General features: G+C 40.1%; 1 protein-coding gene across 2 annotated transcripts in view; it reads right to left on the bottom strand.

Annotated features, from left to right (window-relative positions):
* LOC126262282 (focadhesin) overlaps positions 1–25,328 on the bottom strand; it is a 298,944-nt gene that overhangs the window by 42,930 nt on the left and 230,686 nt on the right. For both annotated transcript variants that reach the window (XM_049958798.1, XM_049958799.1), the window contains exon 16: positions 23,206–23,411. In XM_049958798.1, coding sequence (XP_049814755.1) covers positions 23,206–23,411 — 206 coding nt within the window. The remainder of the gene's footprint in view (positions 1–23,205; positions 23,412–25,328) is intronic.

The following is a 25,328-nucleotide window of genomic DNA, read 5'->3' on the forward strand; positions in this document are numbered from 1 at the left end:
CAACAACTTCTAACAACAGCAAGTTGGAGCAGCAGGGAATAGTCCAAAGGTAACCAAAAAAGTCACTTTAACACGGATCTATGTGAAGAATTCATTGCAAAGAATATTCCTCTAAACCCTACCATCAAAGGCTTCCTGTGCAAATATAGCTTCAATCAAAATATACCAGATGAATCAACACTGCATAAAAAATTACATACCGACAATTTACATAAATGTATTGGAAGAAATACGCAATGAACTCAAGGACAGCATAATCTGGATTTCAGTTGATGAAACTACAGACACTTGTGGCTGTTGTATTGTAAATTTAATTGTAGGTGCTTTAAAAGAAGAGCCTTCTTCTTCCTATTTAGTGCCCTACAAAGAACTTGAAAAAGTAAATCATTCTGCGATCGTCAGATTTATGAATGAGGGTATTAGAAAAATATTTCCAGAATCTTCTGCAGATGAATGGGTGTTTGTGATTATTTCAGATGCTGCTCCCTATATGATCAAAGCAGGAAAAGCCTTCCAAGTATTTTATCCCTAATTTGATTCATGTGACATGCTTTGTTCATGAAGTATATCGCCTTGCTGAAGAAGTACATTCCACGTTTGTGAATGTAAATAAATTGATTTCATCCACAAAGAAAGTGTTTCTAAATGCTCCTGCTTGCATCAAGGCCTACAAAGAAAAGCTACCAAATGTGCCTTTACCTCCCAAACTAGTGGTAACTCACTCATTGGCATATGTGGGTTGAATCTGTGTTGTTTTATGATGAACATTTCGAGGCTATTAGAGGGTTAGTAAATGACTTTGATAGTGCAGAGGCTATGGCAGTTTGCCAGTGCAAGAAAGCTTTTAATGATCCAAGTATTAAAAAAGACATTGCTGTGATTAGCACTCATTTTTCCCAAATACCTGCAGGTGTTAAATAACTTGAAACTCAAGGTTTGGCACTGAATGAATCTATTCAGTTAATGAATAAAATTATTCTACTGAACTCCCCATTGCCGGAGGTATTCCCAAGAAAACTTAAATAAATGTTTGAAAACATTTTAAACAATAACCCAGACTTTGAACTCTTGTGCCAAATTGATAGTTTTATTAATGGGAGAGGTCAACATTTACCAGAAATTATAAGTGCCAACATGGAACCCAAATTCAAGTACTGCCCAGTTTTAGAATGGCCCTTTTCTGCTTATAAAAATATTTTGAGTGATCAAAGACACAACCTTACTGCCGAACATTTGGAAAAGTACTTGGTCGTTTATGTTTACAATAGTAGAAAAATGTAAAATAAAATGTAAATGGTGCTTTGGTCCAATAGTATTAATTATAAGTTAATGCTGTTCAAAAAAATTCATGATTGTATTTCGTTTTTTAAATAAAATATTATGGAGTTTTTGAGTGTGCCCCTCTGCATGCAATATATCTCGAAGTTGGTCCTGTACATATCGATTGTTTCACTGTGACTCACTTGCATCTCATATGCTTGTTACCAACAACAATAGCAAAGAAGGAACAATTCTTGAAACACAGTTCGCATTCCCATTTTGCAAATTTTTAGAAAACAATCCCAGAAAGGCCCCCTTCCTAACCTCTACCAGAAAGCATTCAGAAAATATCAGTGTTCTAAATGTACCGATTTTTCGCGTGGCTGACGCTCTTCCTCATTACTGATATGCACAGGTTTGACTTGGAAATATAATGCATACAGTAACTAGCATGTTTTTTTTTTTATTATCATTATTTGACCTTGCATAATTCGACACTCTTCATGCATTTTAAACATTTTTCATGCATATTTGAACGTATATTTTAATGCTTTTATGACGCATATAATCCAGCCTCTAGTAACAACTGTAGCGACCTCCACTGTCACCAGTAAACAGGCGTCTACAGGGATATGGTAAACAGAAAATCCCCTTGCTTGTTCAGTTCACAGTTGACAGTACCTATAGATCAGTAACTCAGTTTATTACCTTTGTCGTTGTTCACAACGCTAGTTCAGTAAATCTTTTCAGGTTTGGCTTTTCTGTCAGGACTCCATACAACTGGTACCATCTGAAGTCACCTACCAATCATGCTGTGAATGTCAGGATATTTTTGCAGAAGTCTAGAGTGCACCACATACATCAGATCAGAGCCCACGTAACCTTGAAGCAGTCAGTTCCTCCTAGATTTTTTTTTTGTGCTCGACAGATCCGATAGCCCTCTGCTCTCAAGTCAAGGCAGAGCTGGACCAGCGCGCGTCTCTCAGGGTTACGATTCTCATTTCCTCTAGTGAATGGGCCACGCCCCTTGTCATCATGATGAAGCCCTCTGGTAAACTGTGATTTATGGTGATTTTACAATCACTGTGAATTCACAAACCCATTGTCATGTTCAGAAGAGCTGTTCACACGCTTATCAGGGGGTCAATTCTTCTCTGAACTTGATCTTTCCGAAGCATATCACCAGTTATCCTTGGATGAGGGGTCCAAGCATATCATGGTTCTCAATAGCCTTTCAGCCTGTATCAATACCAGCAGTTAATGTTTAGCATGGCAAGTGCCACTGAATTTTTGACGCCATATGGAACAGGTCACGTCCACTATACCGCACATTTCAACTACTTGAGTGACACTGTCATTACTGGACATGCTAAACACAACCACCAGCACTTTTTGGAAAACTTTGGCTTTTGGGTCTACATTGCAATCTACAGAATTCTAAATTTTTCCAACCCTCTCGAGTATTTGCGCCACACCATATCACGGCAGGGCATCCAAATCTTGGCGAGTCTGGTTGCGGCCATCCTGGACCTGCCACGTCCCTTGTACCTGCACGAATTGTAGGCTTTCTTGGGTAAAACTTAATTTTACCACTGGCTGATTCCTGTGGCATCCACCACTGCACACCCTCTCTATCTTCTTCACTGCAAGATTGCTTCCTTTTTACAGTCTCTGGCATGCGAACAAGCCTTTTCGAGTCTGAAGGCGTGCCTCAGGTTGTGCCGTGTCTAGCTGCTTTTGATCATAGCAAACCATTGATTTCAGCTATGGATGCCTCACAGTATTGTGTGGGGCTGTCCTTGCCCATCAGGGAACACAAACCGCTTGGAGCAACCACTGGCTTTCACATCCAATATTCTCAGTTCAGCACAGGCCCATTACTCTCAGGTCAAGCTGGAAGCTCTAGTCATTGCGTACATAGTCACCAAATTTCCTGTATTCTTGTATGGCACCAAATTCCAATTCACTACACAGATCACAACCCAATAGTTTTGTTATTCAGTCTGTCCACTTGGGTCCCTGATAAGGCAGCCCACAGGTTGCAGCAATGGCCACTGTTCCTCTCCAAATACCACTATGACATCTATTTTCACTCCACTGGGTGCCATGCCAATGTAGTCACCTTAGTCAAGTGGCTCATCAGTCCAGAGCCCAAGTTTGATAGAGAGGAGCTTGTGTGTTTCGATTTGGATGTTGCTTCCTGCCAGGCGATAGACAGCTTTCTGATCACTAGTACGCAGATCGCAAGGGCCACAGCGTCTTATCCTGTATTCAAGCTGGTCATCCACCTTGTCCAGCAGGGTTGGTCATCTCATCCTTCAGGCCACACTTCTGATCCACTTCATAGGTATTTTATCTTCCACTGTCATCTCTTGGTCTTAGGTGGGGTCATCTTCCTCTCCATGGACGACACATCTCCAAGGGTGGTCATTCCAAGGAGGTTGCGATGGGAGGTCTTACAGTTGCTGCATGAGGGTCACTGGGGTGTTCCTGCACCAAAGCCTTGGCTCACAGACATGTGAAGCTGGTCTGGCATTGACCAGGAGCTGGAGCATTTGGTGGCTGTGTGCCCCCAGTGCGCTGGTCAGTAGGCGGCTTCCAAGGCTTTTTCTCCATGGCTTCAAGTGACTCAGCTCTGGGAACACACATCCATGTGGATTTACCAGGTTCATTTCTGAATGTGTTTTTGCTGATTGTCACTGACAAGTTTTTACATTTTCCATATGTGGTCCAGAGCTCCTTGGCTCCTACCTTGACTACTATTCAGGCTCTTTTAGAACTTTTTTCTGTAGAAGGTCTCCTGATTATTCTCATATCTGACAAGAGACCCCAGTTCCTGTCCCAGGCATTTAGTGACATCTGTGTGCATTCGGGGGTTCACCATGTTCGCTCCCTTCCCTTTCACCCACAATCTAATGGGGAGGCTGAGCACATGTTTCACCCCTTTAAGGCCCAGATGAAAAAGTAGCTGCAGGACATTCCAGCTGCGGAAGCATTACTGTTTTTTCTGATGGCCTACCAAACTCCTATTGCCTTCCGTAGCCCTGCTGAGATTCTCCATAAGTGACAGCTGTGGACGCTGCTCCATCTCCTTCATCTGCGTCCTTGCTCACCATCATGTTCCACTGTAACATGCTTTCTGTCATGGACAGCAGTGAGGGTACATGGTTTTGGTCGGTGCCCCCACTGGTTACTGGCAACCACCATGTGTCAGAATGGTCACCATGTCTACACTCTCCCGACGGAACACCTTGAGGTCCAGCACCATAAAAACAAGCTCCAAGTCCAGGTGGGCACCAATCCAACCCTCCCAGCCACACCACTGCCTTCACCGTTGCTGAAGTCACTCAGTGCATCCTATATGCTGGAGATCATGCCTCACTTTCCAACTACTACACACACAGTATGGTTTGATGTTTCCTACATGGCCTCAGCCTGCTGCGGAGTCACCTCTGGATTGCTCATCACTGGTCCTGTTGTCTCATGCTCTCAAGGGGTGCTTCAGGATGCCCTTCGTGCCGGCCACTTTTGTTCATATTCCAAGGTCTCCTCCAACAGGGAGTTGCTCTCCCCTCACACCTCCAAGGCTTCCACGGATGTGGGCACAATCTTTATGTCTCAGCATCCACTCCCGGCCTGGGGAATCAGCGATGCCCTGCCCCTACAGGGGAAGGGATGTTGCAACCCATGTAAGATTCCAAAACTGTGGGCCACATGCACAGCTGTACGGTGCACCACCGAAGTCGCAAGATGCCACCATCGACAGAGGACCCCCACTCTCAGATGTGCATGCAGCCTCTCTTTAGTGAACTCTGCAGGCCAGCTGACAGCTTACATAGTTGGGCATGGCCAGCCTCATGAGGAGTTTGATGTTTGCTTCAGCCAATGTAACTAGGACTAATAGGGCAACCACTCGGTGGCGTATCTTTTCTGTATGAAATATTTGAAGTAATAAAGTGTTGTTTTCATTACTATCTGTGTGTTCCTGTAGTCAGAGCAATAACCAGGCACAAATGGACACATCTACAGGATAACAAGCTTCATGATCAAGGAGAATGTTCTAAATCAAACATCTCACTATATGTAACACTGTTACTCAATCTTTCCAAAAACTGATACACTAAGTTGCAGAATGCCCAACAATAATCAATTTTCACAAGATCCAAAGACTACCAACAAGATACGCAATGACAATCAAGCCCATATTTAGCACTTCAGCCACCCCCGGGCAAACAAATCTCTGCTGCCGTGGCCATGCCCCCCCCCTCTCCCCCCCCCCAAAAAAATACACATATTTATTAAAGTTTTCCTAACATGTGCGTATCTTTTTTGCAAGTATGATAAATAACCATGAGTTGAAAGTGTAAAACTGTGGTTTTATAAAAATTACAAATAAAAAACTTAAAGTGTCATACAATAAATATAAACACAAATACTATAATTGTGCTTTCATTAAAATTAAATAGTAACAATTAAAAAAAACCACATTACATTTAGAAAGGTATCAGGAGGCAAAACATTGATTATTTAAATAACAAGAGATTTTTTCCTTGCCCTGTCATTTGCAAAGCAGTTTATGATTTCTTCAGGGTCCAGTTTCACCATCAAGTATGATTCAATAGCAAGGACATATAGATAACTAAGATGATCCTGTTTTTGTGATGTCCTTAAGTAATTATTTGTGTGTCTTACAGCAGAAAATGACCTTTCTGTTGAGCAATTGGAAGCATAATTACTCATGTATATTTGAAGATCTATGTTCAAATTTGTGTAAACACTATCTAAGTGGCTACCTTTTAGCATCTTGCAGAGTTCTAGAAGAGAGTATGACTCATTTTCATTCTTTACATCAGAAATGTAGCTTTTGAAGTGAACCATTCGAGTACAAATACTGAATTTTCAAGATCTGGAGTGTAGACTTACTGAAAGCTGGATGACGCTTTCTGGATTTAAAGTGGACTTTGTGGTGACAACCATTCCACATCGCAGCCAGATACGAGATGCAAGACAGCCCAAGCAGCAGCAGCCCTGTGTTCTGTTATGGCTGCCTTAGCCAATCCGCCAAAGAGATTAACAACAATCACCCCAACAACAGCAACAACAACAACAACACTAACCACAGCATACCAGAAAGACTCACAGACTGGCCAGACAAGCCAACTTCAATATTTGTGATAGAGAGGGACCATTATATCTGGAAGGTGAACCATTATACCTGGAAGTGAGTCTGACTTTCGACGACCATTGTCCTGCGCAGGCACAAACACTACACACGGCCTTATTTAAATTAGCATGTAGGCCACTACAGCTGGTTCATCTTGTTTCGCTGTGCTGTGCTGTTACCCACACCAACAGCTAAGAGTTACAACCACACTCTGAATTCTGGACTAGCATTTTAGTATATTCTATCATTCACTGTCTATGCTTACCTAGACTAACTGGACACTGTTTATTGGAACAGATTTTGGCTTGTGAATTGTACTTGTATTTTCATGGTGGGTGTAATAAAGATGTGTCAGTGATTAAGTCCATGTTCTTTCAGTCATAAGAGACTTAGCTTCTTCAGATTTGGCAAAAACATAGATGGTTCACTGAATTCCTTGTTAAGAAGGAACTCTCTTATTCAGTATTTCAATCAGTTTATCCAAAAACAAAAGCAAGGAGTTCTGCATCGCATCTGAGTCTTTCTCTTTTTCTTTTTCTTCAGTATCTGAATCAGATTCATCAAATAAATTTTGTATTTTTATTGCATTTTTTACTCTGAATTTTCCTTTTTTGCAATTTAGCAACATTACAAAGAGATTCAATTTTTTTCTGACTTAGATTCTTGAAAACTACATATCGCATTTTCATTTCTTTCAAGAAACCAACTAAGGAACTTTACAACTTCAGAACAGTGGCTTTGTCCATGTCTACTGCTTGTAATTGCTTGCTTATAACACTGAATCTTTCAAGAATTGAATCCCAAATTATAGTTGTAAAAGATATATCAAAACTACACAATTTCCTCATTATGCCTCGAGCTTCAGATTTCAACACAGATTTTTAACTTCTATTCCTAATGACTGACAACAGCACTCTGACAACTGCCTTGCCATCTTTCTTCAAGCTGCTTCTATAGCAGACCATCGTGTGTGCAGGAATATCTTATTTTCAGAGTTTGTTAACAAAGTTAATGAGTCCATAGTGATGTGTATGTGCTGTACCTTAACACCATTTTAGTCACATTGTAACATAATTATCAATCAAAAGTGAAACATGTAAGAATGCTCTCTCACAAGTTATAAAAAGAACTAATTAACATAATTATTTCTTTGCTAATAGCAGCACGAATAAATGGCACTATATTACACACTTCTGTGTGTGTATCATCGGATATTTTCCAGTGAGCGGGAGATTTAAATTTTAGGAATGTGCACAGATTGGAAGCTAATCAGCACTGCTAATGTGCGTCAATTAATTTTCCCCTGTGAGCAGGACAAATATGGGCCTGATACCAATGAATAAAATAAAAAATGAATAAAACAGGTTTCAAAATCTATGTTTATAGATTACTACTAACAAAGGTATCAATGGAAGACTGGCAAAAATAAGACATACCACAAAGACTGATGCAATGAAACAAATTTGCAGCATAACTGTGATGGCTTCATCAGAACATAGTCACTTTATACATTACATAATTTACTATGAAAATGTATCAAACATTCACTATGTCAGTACATTCAAGTGCTACCACAATGTGTCTGATAAACCTGCAATACTACCAATGGCTTTATTTATATATAACCAATTTTTACTGCCAGGTGATCTTTCTTACAATGTTTCATTGTTTCTCCAAAGCAAAAAGTACAAACCACATTTCAAGAATTAGTATCCTCTTCCAAATAAACTACATGAGGCACCTGCTGATGGAAGAAGTAGGTATCTAACAATGCAACATACATATCAGGCAAACAGAAAACCAATGATGACTGGCAAGTGAATAAGATAAAAAAAGTATCAATTAAAAAAAGTTTTTCACATAACATATTTTCTCTTTCTTTAACTCTTTCTATAAGAGCATAGTTTATGAATCCTACTGTTTCTCCATTGAAAATACAGAACTAGACTAATTGGCACCTTCTATAAATTTTTATGCATTTCTTTGCAGACATCTGAAAATACTGACTGACAATGAGGTCAACATGTCAAATGATTTGTAGGTATTGATCACATTCCATCTGTGTGACAAAGACAATCCCTTCATCATAGTCGTTGTAGTTGTCACCACCACCACCACCACCACCACCAAATTATTTTTCTTCTTCTTCTTCTTAGTCTGTATCCTGTGCACCTTTCCTCTTCTTCATTATCCACATTTCTGGTTCATTAGTTAGCACTTGGAGCATAATATGCTTGGTATAACATTTACTTTCTTTTTGGTGGTACATCCTTGCTCCATAGCAGGCTTCTTAAACTCTATAGGAATCTATGCGCTTACCACTCCCTTTCACATATCTCCTTTTCATTCCTCTCACTATTTTTTAGTATACTCTTCAGATACTTGAAACTTTGCAGTGTCTTTAGAATGTGTCTTCTAATACCTACATTCATTGCTACTCTAATCTTATCCCTTGTGACCACCACTCACACTCCTTTGCATTAAATTTCAGTCCATATTGTCCTACCACTTTCTCCAATACATTTACCCTTTCTTACACCTGTCCTCCTCCATTTCTCCACACCATTACGTCATTTGTGAACACTCCTGCTTTCATATTTTCATCTCCTATTTGCATTGCCAAACCTGCCATTACCTCATCCATAACAGTGATAAAAAGTAATGGGGTTAGTGCACTCCTTTGCTCCATTCAAATATATTAACATAATTTTCCAATATATTTCTACACATTAAGAAACATATAAATTGATGATTGCTGTTGTTTTGCTCCAACAGATTATTTTTTTCTCCAGTGCCTTCTTGTCCCTCTCCGAGCTATTTTTATGCCAGTTACTCTATTATTAGATACTTAACACTGTCTGACAAAAAGTGAAGCATCCAAAAAGAGAGGCAGGAGAGAGAATGAAATGTTATTTCAGTTATTACAAAATCAATCCAAATTTACAAAAAAAATTGGCAGTATGATCCCACTTATCAGAGTGATGTAATGACCCCTCTGTACTATATGCCTGCACTGATTAAGTTGGTATGGGTGTCACGAAGATGTACTCTCTCCTGAGACAAGTTGGTCTACAACTGTTGCAACAGATCCTTGATATCTTGGATACTGGCATTGGGAGATGGATCTGAGATCCAAACGGATCCCACACATGTTCTATACAAGACAGAATAGGGGATCTTGCTAGCTATAGAGTTACTCAACATAATGCAGACATTTCATAGATATATGTGCCATATGGGTTAAGCATTGGCCTGCTGGAAAACAGCAACACAATTATGTTACATGAGAGGTAAACATTACGACAAAGGCTATCTGTGATGTGCCATTATGCTGTAAGTGTTCCCTCAGTCACTACCAGCCATGACCTGAAGTCATAGCTGATGAATCCTCCTACCATGAAATTGGGAGTAATACTGCTGCACCTTCCCAAAATGCTGGAAGAGGGGAGTATACACAGATCCCCACCATGCTTGTCAACAGTGATTATCTACAATAGTGCAGGACTGTTATTCATTGCTGAACATCTTGTGATGCTACTCATCAGCTGTCTGAGCATACGCGGTTTGGTCCACTCTGAATGCAGCCATTTGTGTTGTGGTGTTAACCTTAAACTATGCATGGGATGGTAATTCCTTAATCCAGCTGCTATCAGTCTTCGACCAATGGTTCAGGATGACACAAAATGTTGCAGGGAGTCCATTATTTGTTCTTGGATGGAGGTGCCTGTGTGAATGGTTTACTGTGTGTTTGGTGCATGATACAGCACTCCTACCTAGTGGTGGTCAGACATTGTCAGCTGGAACCTTAGTGATGAATGTGTGTGCCCTCATGTTCAAAATCACATCACTGTCATATCTGAATACCCCATAAATCTAGATATTGCATGATGTGACCAATTGGCCAAATGAAGATGCACACTAAGGCACCTTTCAAACTCTGTCAGTTGCTGATCATGCTGTCTTGCACTAGTACACAGCATCTTCATGGCCTTGAAAGCGATCACTCAACATCTGATGCTGTTCACACCCATTATAAACCCTACCAGCTCTGGTAATGCAACTAATCATGAACAACACTAATTTACTCTGGTGACCATTCTACCTGTCACAGACAATTGCAATTCCAATCATTTGCATACCCAATCATAGGGTGTATGTGTACAAAGTTACACTGACATCTGGCCATGTCTTCATATAGTTTCACATTTTTTGCCGGGCAGTATACCAGCTGTGATCAAAAAGTAATTATAATTTTTGTTTTTCTTAAAAATCTTTATTTATTCATCAACTTTGTCCCCTTCAAAGTAATCCTCCTCAGATATGATACAATTATGACAGCCCTTTTTCCAATCTTGGGAGCACTGCTGGAGCTCACTTTGCATTATGGTTTTCAGTTCCTTCAGCAACTGTTTTTCCCTCATCAAAGGTGGCAAAATGACATCCTTTCACAGTTCTCTTCAGCCTTGGAAATATGAAGAACTCGCAGGGGACACATATGGCGAATATGGTGGCTGAGGCCAAAAAATCATTAACAAGCACTCACATGTAAGCATTATCATGATGCAATTCTCATGAGTGGTTTTGCCACAATTCTGGTCATTTTCTTCATATTGCTTCACAAAAATGGTGCATAACTTCCAGATAGTATCCTTTATTAACTGTAGGGCCGTATGGAAGGAACTCGCAATGCATTATCCCATTATATTAAAAGAAAACAGTGAGAAGAGCCTTTACAGATGATGGAACTTGTGGAATTTTTTTTGGTTTTGGCTCTTGAGGCAGTTTCTTCTATGCTGATTGGGCCTTGGTTCGAAGTCATAATTGTATATCTATATTTTGTCACCTGTTATAACATTCTTTAGAAGCTCTGGATTGTTGTTGAATTCATTCAGCAATTCCTGAGTGATCACTAGGTGACAAAGTTTTTCGTCTTAATCAACACCTTCAGAAAAAAACTGTGCTGCTACACAAGTTACACTCAAAACATCCAAAAAATTGTGTAGCATGATCCAAAGGATATGCAAACATCATCAGCAACCTCTCTGATGAAAATTTGTTGATTTTCTGGAACCATTTTCTTTCCTTCTTCCACACTGTCATCGGTAATTGATGTGCTAGGGCATCCACGGTGGTTGTCATTTTCAATGTCTTCTGGGCCCTCTTTGAAACATTTTTACCATTCATAAACTCTTGTCTGACTCACAGTATATTCACAAAAGCCACAGTCAATATTTCAGATACGGTGCTGTACTTCCTCCATTTTTCAAGCAAACTTTAATGCAAATTCTTTGATCCATCTTTTACGAAAGTAAAAATCTGATGAGCACTTAAAAACACTTGTAACCTTCTCAACTGTCAACAATAAACTACATATTCAAAACAGTTGAAAATGCTACCGTACCAACAAGATAACTTAAATAAAATAAAATAAAAACAACCCTCAGATGTGTGAAGCCCGAGAGATTAAAAAATTCCCATTGCTATTTGACCATACCTCATATATACTTTTATTGCAGCCTTCTGACATCATAGTTTCAGAACTAATTGCCTAATGCTGGCATTATTTTCAGTCATATAAATGTCCATTGCTAGGACTCTCTTGCTGATGACTTTTAATAATGACATGAATGTAACAAATATAGGTTACAAAGAAATGGTACAAGCCACAATAAAGCATCAGAAATGGGATTTATTTGAGCACTGAAAGGCTGCACCTGATAATGTAGGCTCAAAAACACTGACACCTGAAAAGAAGGCACATGGTATTTAAGAAATAAAATTGAAGAAAACATAAAAAATTTCATTTTGCATGTTACTACAACTAGTAGCTACAAGGTAGCCCTGAGAATTCAAGAGTGTTAAAGAGAGAGAAAGGGACAGTTTAATGATGGTGATGAAGCAATATTAACAAAATTAATGACTTTTTGTTACACTGGAAAAATGTGAGTTAAAAAACGACAGAATGGATACAGAGTAGAGCCACCGAGAGGTAGACAGCGAGACAGGTCCTCTTGACAGTCTAATTATTACCTCAAACTTTTCACTGCCATATTTTCATCTATTATTAAATTATAGTTTAGGGAAGATAGAGAGGCTTATGTTCCAAACAGACACAGACAGCCAAGGACCATAAGCTGTAGATGATGATGATGATGATGCAATTATAATTCAGTGTGGACTACTAATTAAGCAGAGATTGTCTGTTTACCTAAACTGCTGATGATGAATTTTTCCCTTCTGTACTCACCATATATGGCCAGTATGGAACATGGGTGGATCCAGGTTTGTAATGACAAAGTTACATTTCTCACATAGTCACATGTCTCGGGCATACTGAGACTGACTGGTGGCACTGCAAACCAGCCTGAGCATGCTCGGCTGTACCCTGTATACGGGTCCATGACAAACTTCTTGCCCTAACTCAAAGCCTTCTAAAGAATGCCCACAACTTGAGTGTCCTGACCAGGTTCAAGAAAGGCAAAAAATGGAAGACAGTAGGTCTATTTATGAATCTGTGTTGTTCTTCGGAGCTCACACACACACAAAGTTATACATATATTGACATGTCATAAGCACACAAGCCCAAAACCGAAATCAGGGTCATCAGCAAAACAGAACAAACAATACTGATAGAATGGTTACTACGAACACCAATGTATAGCCAGAACAGAACTCAATTCCTGGATGGAGGGTGGTGCTGTTTATACAAACACTGGATATTCTCGAATATACAAACATTACAAATATAAGGTATTTCAATAACATTCCAGAAATTATAAATACTAAATAACAATAATTGGTGTGGTTTTGTTTCAACTAGTGACCTGCAGCATGCCGGCAAGCAACAGTTAAGTTCTTCACCACAGCTCATGGTGTTGCTCTTTGCCTGTACAAACAGTGAGATGCTGTTTCAGAAGTTCTTGTTGGAGCCAGCTGCAGCACCCTGGATCTAGATCTTGTCAATGGTCCTCTGTATAGCAGTGCTGGCAGATCCTTGCTTTCTGGTATTATTATCACACGCTCTTCACTATGATGAATATCAAAGGTAGCCACTCTCACTGAAGCTTTGCAACCATCGAGCTGGTCTTCAATTTTCTTGAACCTGTCATTGTTAAACTGTGTCTCAGGATTGTAGTAGGGCTTCATGCGGAGGACATGGATGCCATCTCTGCATTTTTGTTTTCTTGATGAAGGGTCATAGCCCTCAACTTCATATGTGACATCCAACTAGTGATCTATCTTTTTGAGTAGCCCCACTTTCTGCACAGAAAAATCCATACCAAGCCTCCCAGGCTGTATCTCACTGGCCAGTAATTGGCAATATAGCACTCTCAGTCTTTTTTCTAGCCATCCAGATGTGAGCTAGCTGCCTTGCTGCTTTGGTCCTGGTGATGAAGTGTTTCACGTAGTCATCCACAGTATTGTATGGCTATAAAGGAACAGTGTATACATTGTCATTTTGGCCCCTTAACCATAGAGAATAAAGAACAGTGTGAAGCCTATAGCATCTTGCTTCGCTGTGCTGTGTGCGAATGTCATGTGGGCTGTATTGTATCTCAATTTCTCTGTTCAATATCAAGGTACATCGAGATCATATCTGCCATCATCTTGGTAAATTGTTCTGTGACGCCATTCATCTGTGGGTGGTAGACAGTTATCTTGTGGGTGATATCACAACATGAAATTACCTCTGATACTAATCTCAACTGAAAACTTTTCCACTATCAGAGATCATCACATCAGATGCTCCATGCTTCATAATGATGTCTTCTACAAGGAATCTTGCAATTTCCAGAGCTTCTGCTATCGGTACAACTTTGGTGACAGCACAGCAGGTGAGATGGTCAGCGCAGATTACTATACATTGGTTCCCCATTTGTTGATTTGAGTAACCTCTTCAACAGATCAATGTGAATTGGTTGAAATTGCACTGCTGCAGGTGGGATTGGTACCAGATGCCCTTATCTAATTGCAGCAAGTGCTTCTGTCATTCATCTGTCGACGTCGAACAGAGGTGCAGAACTATAGACCTATATCTCTAACGTTGATCAGTTGTAGAATTTTGGAACACATATTATGTTTGGGTATAATGACTTTTCTGGAAACTAGAAATCTCCTCTGTAGGAATCAGCAAGGGTTTCAAAAAAGACGATTGTGTGAAACCCAGCACGTGCTATTCGTCCACAGGACTCAGAAGGCCATAGACACAGGTTCCCACGGTTCTAGGCGCTCAGTCCGGAACTGCGCGACTGCTACGGTCGCAGGATCGAATCCTGCCTCGGGCATGGATGTGTGTGATGTCCTTAGGTTAGTTAGGTTTAAGTCATTCTAAGTTCTAGGGGACTGATGACCACAGATGTTAAGTCCCACAGTGGTCAGAGCCATTTTTTGAACACGGGTTCCCAGGTAGATGCCATGTTTCTTGACTTCCGCAAGGCATTCGATACAGTTCCCCACAGTCGTTTAATGAACAAAGTAAGAGCATATGGACTATCAGACCAATTGTGTGATTGGATTGAAGAGTTCCTAGATAACAGAACACAGCATGTCATTCTCAATGGAGAGAAGTCTTCCGAAGTAAGAGTGATTTCAAGTGTGCCGAAGGGGAGTGTTGTAGGACCGTTGCTATTCACAATATACATAAATGACCTTGTGGATTACATCAGAAGTTCACTGAGGCTTTTTGCGGATGATGTTGTGGTATATTGAGAGGTTGTAACAATGGAAAATTGTACTGAAATGCAGGAGGATCTGCAGCGAATTGACGCATGGTGCAGGGAATGGCAATTGAATCTCAAAGTAGACATGTGTAATGTGCTGCGAATATATAGAAAGAAAGATTCCTTATCATTTAGCTACAATATAGCAGGTCAGCAACTGGAAGCAGTTAATTCCATACATTATCTGGGAGTACGCATTAGGAGTGATTAAAAATGGAATGACCACATAAAATTAATCATCGGTAAAGCAGATACCAGACTGAGATTCACTGGAAGAATCCTAAGGAAATGCAATCCAAAAACAAAGGAAGTAGGTTACAGTGCGCTTGTTCGCTCACTGCTTGAATACTGCTCAGCAGTGTGGGATCTGTACCAGATAGGGTTGATAGAAGAGATGGAGAAGATCCAACGGAGAGCAGCGTGCTTCGTTACAGGATCATTTAGTAATCGCGAAAGCGTTATGGAGACGATAGATAAACTCCAGTGGAAGACTCTACAGGAGAGACACTCAGTAGCTCGGTACGGGCTTTTGTTGAAGTTTCGAGAACATACCTTCACCGAAGAGTCAAGCAGTATATTGCTCGCTCCTACGTATATCTCGCGAAGAGACCATGAGGATAAAATCTGAGAGTTTAGTGCCCACACAGAGGTATACCGACAATCCTCCTTTCCACGAACAATAGGAGACTGGAATAGAGGCGAGAACCGATAGAGGTACTCAAGGTACCCTCCGCCAAACACCGTCAGGTGGCTTGCGGAGTATGGATGTAGATGTAGAGGTGTAGATGTCATTGGCATTCTTTACAGTGGCTCACATATATAGTGTCTAACAGATCAGCTGAGACATGTCCAGTGATACCTGTGCCTGATTCTGTCTACAGTTTCCATGAATGTTTGGTGACCAGATGTTTTAGAATTGTGGAAAACTTCAGGATAGCTGGATGTAGGTGAGCTGGGCAGACAAGCCATTATTTCCACCTACTGAATCAAAGTTCCTCTTATACAAGGTATTGTTTATTAACTGGAATTGTCCTTTGGTCCATTCCTCCTCCTTCAGGGGTTCTATGGTTTTAAGCAGTGTTAGATTTTTCCTCTGTTCAGTAGCAATGCCATTTAACGCAGCGTTGACTGGGATTGCATCCGTGCTCATGTGTTCTGCCAAAAGATTCCTTGAAAGGCAGTTGGCATACTTGTGTTTACATCTGCTTTTGTATACCATAATGACAATGTAGATCTGAAGCCTCAGTGCCCTTTTCGCCAATAGACCTGATGAAGCCTTCAAGCTAGGCAGCCAGTGTAGAGAATGGTTGTCTGTTAAAATGGTGGTCCCTAGGCAACGTTAATGGTTTGTCAAATAAATACAGCTGAAACTTATTGATGGCCCAAATAAGTTCAAGAAATTATTTGTGTTTAGTATTTATCATTTGTGCAAGATTCTCGAAATATTTTATATCTGTAATGTTTGTATATACTGGAATATTCTATGTTCATATTAACAGCAGCATTTTGGAATAATCTACATTTGTATAAACAGCAGATTTCTGGAATTTTCTATATTTTTATAATCCAGGAGTTGGTTCTGTAGTGGCTGTATGTTGGAGTTCAAAACAAAGGTGCTTTCAGTGCTAAGTTTATACTTCACTGACAGCCCTGCTTCTACAATTGTATTCATTTGTGGTTACAGTGTCACAATGTTTGGTGAAACGTTGGTTATTTCAAAACATCTACCTCAATGTGGCTCAATTATGCTATGTAAATCCATCGCCTACATGGACTGGAACTGGAATACAAGCAGTACATCATTAACACAGTCTGCATATTCAGGAGACTGATGGATTCTACAATGGCAACAAATCAACTGTACATTGGGCAACCACTAGCATTTTCCTAAGACAATGGTGAGGATCCAACGAAATGGCTAAAAGCATTTGGCTAAATTGCCAAATACAACAGGTGGAATAACATGCTGTGTTTGGAAAATGTGTACTTTCATTTGGATGTGACACCCCAGCAGTGGTTCAAGAACAATGAACAAAAGCTCAATAGCTGGAATTAGTTTGCAACCAAACTGAAGAAAACGTTTGGCAACAATAAGTGGCAACTCCTCTTAGTGGAGGAACAACTGAATTCGAGGGCCCAACTTCATGGGGAAATGACAAGATCCTACAGAGAAATGTTTTGGCCCTGTGACACATTGTGAATACCAATAGTGCACAAGCTGACAAAATATCACACTTGATGAAAAGAACTGCATGAGACATGTACCTAACTCTTCTGGTATAGGATGTTGCAACAATAGAGGAATTCATCGAGTGGTGCCAGCACATTGAGGAAACCCAAGAGAAAAAATCAGGTGAAAGAGTTATGACTGACATATCAATGTGGTCCCTATGGCCGTTTTGGAAGACTACTAAGACCTCATCTCTCTCATATGCCAGGTAGTGAGAGAAGAAATACAGTACTTCATGGCAACCAGGGCTGTCTGACTAAGTAAGAGATAGGAGTCATGATTGTCAACCTGATACACCAGTAGATAATGAAGAATGTTGAAGAGGTGTATTAATCTGTAGCATCAATCTCTGCTGATAGTCAAATGTGTAGGAAGAATGGTCTCAGCCAACTTATGCCGTAGCCATCAAATCACAGACCAACACATAACCAACACAGGCATGGCCAACACTTACATCAAGTGTAACTCCCCACAGAGGAACAGATGTTTGGAGAACAGAGGACACCACACCTATGTGTCTCCATTGTAGACATTCTGGACACATTATATGCTACTGCAGAGAAAGAGGGCAGGTTCTTGATGACTACTATACTGCCACAAAGTTCTATTCCCATCAGTCGATTTCAAATGATGGTAATCAACCTGCGGGAAAAAGCCCCCATCTGAATCCTGAACGAGTTTGTTCCCCCAATATACTTTAACCATTCCCCAATGCTGTACAGAGGTAACAGCCGCTAGGCTATCTGATGACTTCAGGAAAAGTAAGGCCTATGGAGGTGAGGCCACCACAGATGCGGTTCCTCCATGGATGATAGTCATGAAGATATCATGAAATCTCATTGACATCACCAGTAACAACCAACCTGTCTGGGCACTAGTCAACTTGGGGGCTTCCTTTTTTGTAACACAGGATGCTTATCATCAGCTAAAGATGACACGAAAACAATTGTGCCAAAAGTTGGAAATGAGAAATACATCCAGCTGACAGGAATTGTATTGCATGAATAACTACCAATGGCAGAAAAACACTGCCCTTTGAATCTTTTGTTTTAACAAAACATAGTCACATGTTATTCTTGGGTGAGACTTCTTGCAGGCATCATAAGCAGTCATGGACTGTGGAAGATCAGAGCTTCAGATTAACAAGGGGATTCCACCAAGCACACAAAACAAAGATTGCTCTGGGGGGTTGTTTCCTGTTTAAGACATTATTCCCTCCCACCATTAATTAAATGAGTTCTAGATGTCAGCTGAGATCCTCAGTTGTCGATTGCAGAAAGCCACTCAAGCTCACAGAATAAATCTACAAAGTGTCCATAGTTAAAGTTCCAGTTTCAAAACAATGTAGAAAGAGAACCACAACTCAGAATGATGCCAAATTTGAACAGCATTTCATTGACACAGGGGGATACATCACGAGGGGGGGGGGGGGGCAGAAACACCAATAGATGGTACTGTAAGCGTCTTAACATAAATGGGGTCAGCTACAAATGACAGATGAATCACAGTATGATGGCTATGGTTTGAGTTGCACATTACTCCATCCACAGTATTTAATGTGTATGACTGCACAAGCTCAGCAGTCTTAGTTAGATAAGCACATCCACCACGGCAATGTCGTGCCACACTGGGCGAGAAATATTGGTTTGTAATTGTCCCAAGGCAAAAAACTACACAAAAAAGCCAAATGACACTGGGTTTTAATTGTCATGGGATTGGAGCAAGCATTCAATATGCTATCCATCATACCTGCCACAAGTTGAAATCGAGAAACAGCATGTTCCTCAACAGACCAGAGTGTCTTGGAGCTCACATTCAAAATATGTTGTACAATCTTTGCCTTCAATTCTGTTATGTTCGTTATTGGAGCACTGAACACAACATCTTTCAAATAACCTCACAAACAAAAGTCATACAGATCACAAACAGGTGACCTGAATGGCTAGCTGTAGGGAAATGGCAGCTGATAATTCTAGCATTTCTGAAATGCCTTTGCAGTAGCCACTTCAATAGCTGAGCAATGTACAGAGGGGTGCCATCTTGCATAAAAATGATCATACCCATGCATTCATGCTGTTGAAGAGGTGGAATGATTTTAGTGTGCAAAAGACTCTCACAGCATTTATCAGTGATGGTACAGGTGAACGCTCTCCTCGAAAAAATACAGCCCTACGATAAACGGTGCCATTAACTTGCACCACACGGTCACCTTTGCACAATGAAGGGGTACTGACTGATGTGCATATGGATTTTCCATTGCCCATATTCCACAATTCTGCATACTGACATGTGCTTGAAGGTGGAAATGGGCTTTGTCTGTTCACAGAATGTTCCACAGCCATTCGTTGTCCACTTCCAAGTGAACAAGAAATTTCAGAGTGAATGTTTGTCTTGCTGGACCTTCATCAGGAACATGGGTGATTTTTCATGGATAGCAATGTAAGATTTTTTCTAGAATTTTATGCACCGTGCTTGGAGGTTTGTCCAATGTTCAGGCAATTCCCTGTGCACTGCAGGTTTGCACACCACCACATGACCCCTTTTTCAATACTGTGTCCACATCTTCGACAGATGTTGGATCAACTTCTTTCCTCCCTTTGTCACACTGCACTTCAAAATAACCTGTTTTTTCGAATTTTGTAATCATTTTCTCCAAACCAATGAGTGTCTGGAACTCCTGCAGAGCTACTGGTGCACAGACACTATTCTTGGAAAAGAACTTCACTAGCAGTGCGTGATCCTTTATGGAGACAGTCACATTGGACAACTCTGATGCAAACTGACAAATAGCTGTGCACCATGCATCTCTTGATGCACATATTCTGGGGCTTACAGTGCCATCTATTGCTCAAATTTTCAATCCATCTTTTTGTTCCATGATGTTTCCCCCTGCAACAATAATATCCTGTTCAAATTTGAAGTGATATTGAGCAATGACACCATTACAAAACTGTAACTTTAATTACGGACACCCTGTACATGCCAGTGATGATCATACACATTGTTGGTGGTCAAGGACATTTAGATCACTATTTGTTATGAGCAGCCACAGCTGACACAGTCTAGAAAGGGCAGCTTAGAGGCATCAACAAAGAATCATGCTCTGCTAACCAGTATGCCACACTGTGTGCACCACAGCTTGCAGCAACATTGTTCCTGCAATATGGCCTAATTCTGGTAAGGGTTTGTGTCAGGAGAAGTGGGCAAAATGTATGAGAAAGAGGCAAGGAGTAGTGAAGAATGAAGGGAATGTAGTGAAATGGAGTAGGACAAGGGGCAACAAGAGAAATGTGGAAAAAATTGCTCCAGAAAAAGATTGCCCATATGTTGGTAATGGTAGTGTATGTTGCACATGGTGGGGGATAGAACAGGGCAGAAGTAAGTCTAGGACAACTGCTGTCAGAAATAGTTCCTGGGAAATTGTGACATCAAAGTGTGTTGGAGGAACAGTTTCTACATACAAAATTCAGAGAATCTGATTACTGGGCAGTCAGTCTCACCCTAGGTCACAATCTGACAGTGATCTTTCATATAGATAGCTGATTGATTGTCACGCCTGCATAAAAGGCTATAACCAGCCATCCTCCCAACTGTGAATACATTGTGTTAAGCACCTTGATCAATCAGTGAAGTCTGTATTTGGGATACACCAGTGACAATAGTAGAACAGAATGTGCAGGATATGTACACGGGACTGGTTTTAAAAGGTTGGAAATAGAAGTAACATACAGACAGACTAGACACATCATACGTTGGGTGGATGACAGAAGACCCCTTTGGGACAGACTGGATTGGATTTGGGGAGAATATGCTTTATTTTGAGGTATTATGAAAGGTAGTTGAAGACATAGTGGAGCAAATGATTCAGCTGTTACAGTTTGGGGTGATATCATCTAATAAGGCAAAGGTGCACCTCTGCAGCTAGTTAGTTGGTGTGGCTTGGATATTGGTGTATGGGAGTATACTGCGAGGGAGATATGTTTATAGACCAGTTTTTGGAGATAGTAGCTATGTGTGAAGGCCTATAAAATACTGGGTGGGAAATTACTGAAAATCACTCACATGTCCTCCACTGTTGACAAGAAAGAACAGCGACTCCATGAGGGATGTAATGTATTACTTCGAAGTGTGATCCATTTGTGCGAGCAGTCACCGTAAAACCACTGTCATTTTCCATCAACATGACAAGTACACAACATTACATAAAAATTAATTGCAATATAGTACTTAGTGACTTGCAAAAACATGCTGTAAAACCTGCTATGCTCCTAAAACACCTGTCTCCCTATACTCAAAATGATGCCTATAATTTATATGTTTGTTGCCTCTCCTGCTTGATCTTTTAGAAATCGAACTCACTCTTCACCTACTTTCCATTTACTTGTCTCCCCCTACTTCTTGGTTTGACTCCACTCTCCTAACTCAATTACTGTTCTATTAATGTTGCTCTGCTGTATCATTTTGCATTTTCACTTATGCGCACACACTTTTGTTCATGCTCCACTGTGCCCCTACTTCTACATTTGATTCTGCCTCTCATTTTCTTCTCATTTCCCTGTCAATCACACTTTTTTGCTCATAAACACTATTATCTGGGTTATTCACCATTTTCTCTAAATAAAACTCAGTAATACTCAAAAATTTTATCAGGTTACTGCATTCCATTGCTTTGTTTTGGTTATCTATCGATCCTGTGCACTTTACCTATCTTGAACCAAAGATTTTTAATGGCTTTAACTTTTATCAGGAAATTTGTTATATTGATTCATTCAAAGAAGGTTTTTGATTGGAATTTCTTAAGCATCTGTCAACAGTCCCGAGTTGCCCTACAATTTGTAATCAAAACAAATCCGAAAAAAGTATAAACTTTCATAATTATTTCTCTGTTTATATTTTATTATCTCAAGAACTTTGCATTACTCACATTCTTTGGAAACAGTGCCAGAAAACAATCTGTGATTTCTATCATTATATTATTTCTCAAATCAACATCGCTTTTTCTCAACTTATATTAATTGTACAGGGATGAATGCAGTTTTGTCAGAAAGGTATTTTAAGAGGCTTCCGACATTGCATATTGACTTTGTGATGAAACTTGCTACATGTAGAAAATTTTAATGTAAAAGAGACTTAACTATCACAGACAAAAGGGCATCATGGATGCTCAGCTTCACACCTATATTTTATTAAGCAACTTATTAACCACAAATAAGAGATTCACTTACTCCCTTTTCATATTATCTTATTACAAATATCTTTTATTTGTTTTAAAGTACTTATTAACTGGATAATATGTACACAACATTGTCACAGATAATCCCGTGACCACTGCAGTAGTTCATTATCTCCGTCCGTCATGCAAATAAATATACTTTCCAAAATCACAAACACATTTGTCATTGTTGCCTTCAGTTGTTTTTTACCTATTGCTGCTATGGCCTAAAGTGCTTACTGTAATTGAAAACATTTGTCGAGATATACAAGGATGTCTCTTAAATTCATGATCATTATTTCAAATCGTTCGGTTCATTTTTAAAGATGTTTTCTCTTCATTCCCACAACTACTCTTATTCCAATGAGTACACTAATTACAAACACTGTCATTATTTAAAATTATAAAACTGCAAAAGTTTCACATGAGGCCCCCTGATGTAGTAATAATTAAAGAGAGAGTAATAAAATTTAGGGAAAGTACAACAATATTAAGGAAAAAAATAAGTACTTCAAAGTATAAACATATACAACAAATTATAACCTAGTTTAACACAGTTCATACTTTCCTTTGTGGCCATAAGAATAACACACTAACAAAAACAAACTGCAGTACCAACCCTGTTAAGGAAGCAGTTGCATCAATGCACTCATTCAGCCAGGTAAGTGGAACGTCTGTGTCAGTCCTGCGAGCCATGGCACTACGGATATGAAGGGCAAGACGTAACTTTTCTGCTGTGACTTCCCACCAATTAGAAGGGGAACTCATTCGCTCAATGTTTTTTGTAGGTAGCTCAGTTACACAGTCCACATAGGCAGCAAACATCTGGAATTAACAATGAATCTTTTTTAAAAAGTGTTACTTTACAGACACTATTAGAAAGATGGTGTACAAAAAAGCCTAAATACCACGGTGTTTATCTTAAGAAGTACGCTGTAGATGTATCTCTGTCCTTTGAAGAAAATATTGTTGATGTTGACACCTTACTCCAAATAAGCAAGAAATATTGTCTTGTAGATATGCAACAACTTTTCTCAAACTGCCTTCTTTCTGACAAAAATAAATGGAATATGAAAAACTTGTTCACTGGCACTACAGGGAAATACATGATCACAAAGTGGAGTCCAGTATTTCAGGGAATATCTAGCAATGAGTATTGTTTTCTGGATCCTGTGTTCCAAACATTAATGCCAAAATTATACTGCCTCAAACATATTACATTATCTCAAACAGTTTTGATTAATGCACAACATAAAGCTTAGAGTAATAGTAATGTGGTGACACTGACTAGATTCTAGCCTGAGAACAGTTGGTTGTCAACATTTAAATCCTGATAGTATTTGTTGGGTATACCTGCCAGGTTAGCCGAGAGCACTAATGCGCTGCTTCCTGGACTCGGGTAGGCGCACTGGCCCCAGATCGAATCTGCCCAGTGGATTACTGACATTGGTCAGGGTGCCAGCCAGCCTGGATGCTGTTTTTAGGTGGTTTTCCACATCCCATTAGGTGAATACTGGGCTGGTCCTCACGTTCCGCCTCAGTTACACGACTTGCAACCATCTGAACACATTTGCACTATTCCATGGATTACACTAGATGCAGACAGCTGTGGTACACTAATTCCGTTCAGGGGGGGTACGGGGTGATGGCAGGAAGGGCATCTGGCCACCCCTTAAAATTAACCTTGCCAAATCCAATCCTAACCAAGCCGACCCTGGGAAACCACAGGACAAGGCATCAGCAAAAGAAAGAAAGTATTTGTTGCGTATCGTTTAGCACCGTCCTGGCATATACATACTGTGGTTGTGCCACAAGATGTCTGCTGCCAGAAGGGTGAAGGGCACAGTAATTGGAAAGTGCCATGTGTGCATGCACAACATGAGTAATGAAGTCCTTGTGGCAAACATCAGCCATGTCATTGTTGGCATGGCATTCTTAGCATTGGCAGTTCAGGCTGTAGTGTCAGTACCTGCCAACAAGGTGCTGTGACTTCTCCTGGCATAGAGATACCAGCTTACATGACTAGAGACATAGCAAGCATTTGACACCTTGTGCAGCTAACCAGACATATTATGCAATTGCTATAACACCACCAATGGATTTTCTTGTTTCTTTTTAAAATATGTTGAATGGCAATAAATCATTTTAATATCCGCTCTATGTTTGTTTGTGGCCTACACAACTGTCTTGATTATTTTCACATCTTACTGGTTAGTAAGTTTCTAAAATGTTTTCATATTTTACAATAACCAATCATAATTACTAATATGTTATGGAATATTTTGGCAGAATTTAATAATTTAAGAGCAACAGTAACAACTAGCTGAATGAGTTGTTGACAGGCACTCAGACAAGACTAAAAACATTGCTAGCTTTTGAACGAATCCTTTTTCAAGTTAGAGCGTGCACACACGCACACACACACACATTTTGACATCAGCTGAATAAACAATGCATGGACAACAGTTATACTGGTAGACTCGTGTAAGGGGGGTTGTGGTGGGTGGAGTGGGTGTGGGAGAAAGGCGAAAGAGTGAGGTAGGGAGGGCTGGGGAAGGGTAGCTGATGGTTCAGAGGGAGACAATACTTGCATAGGGTAGGAATGTTAGAGGGAGAGTCAGCAGGTGCATGGGATAGGAATGCGACAAGACACCAGCACTGATGAGTAAACGTAGCACACAATGACAAATGACTTGGATTGATTTGCCAGAGGATGACAGAACACATGATGGGAAGGACTGT

Source organism: Schistocerca nitens, chromosome 6, assembly GCF_023898315.1.
Source record: "Schistocerca nitens isolate TAMUIC-IGC-003100 chromosome 6, iqSchNite1.1, whole genome shotgun sequence".
Lineage (NCBI taxonomy): Eukaryota > Metazoa > Arthropoda > Insecta > Orthoptera > Acrididae > Schistocerca > Schistocerca nitens.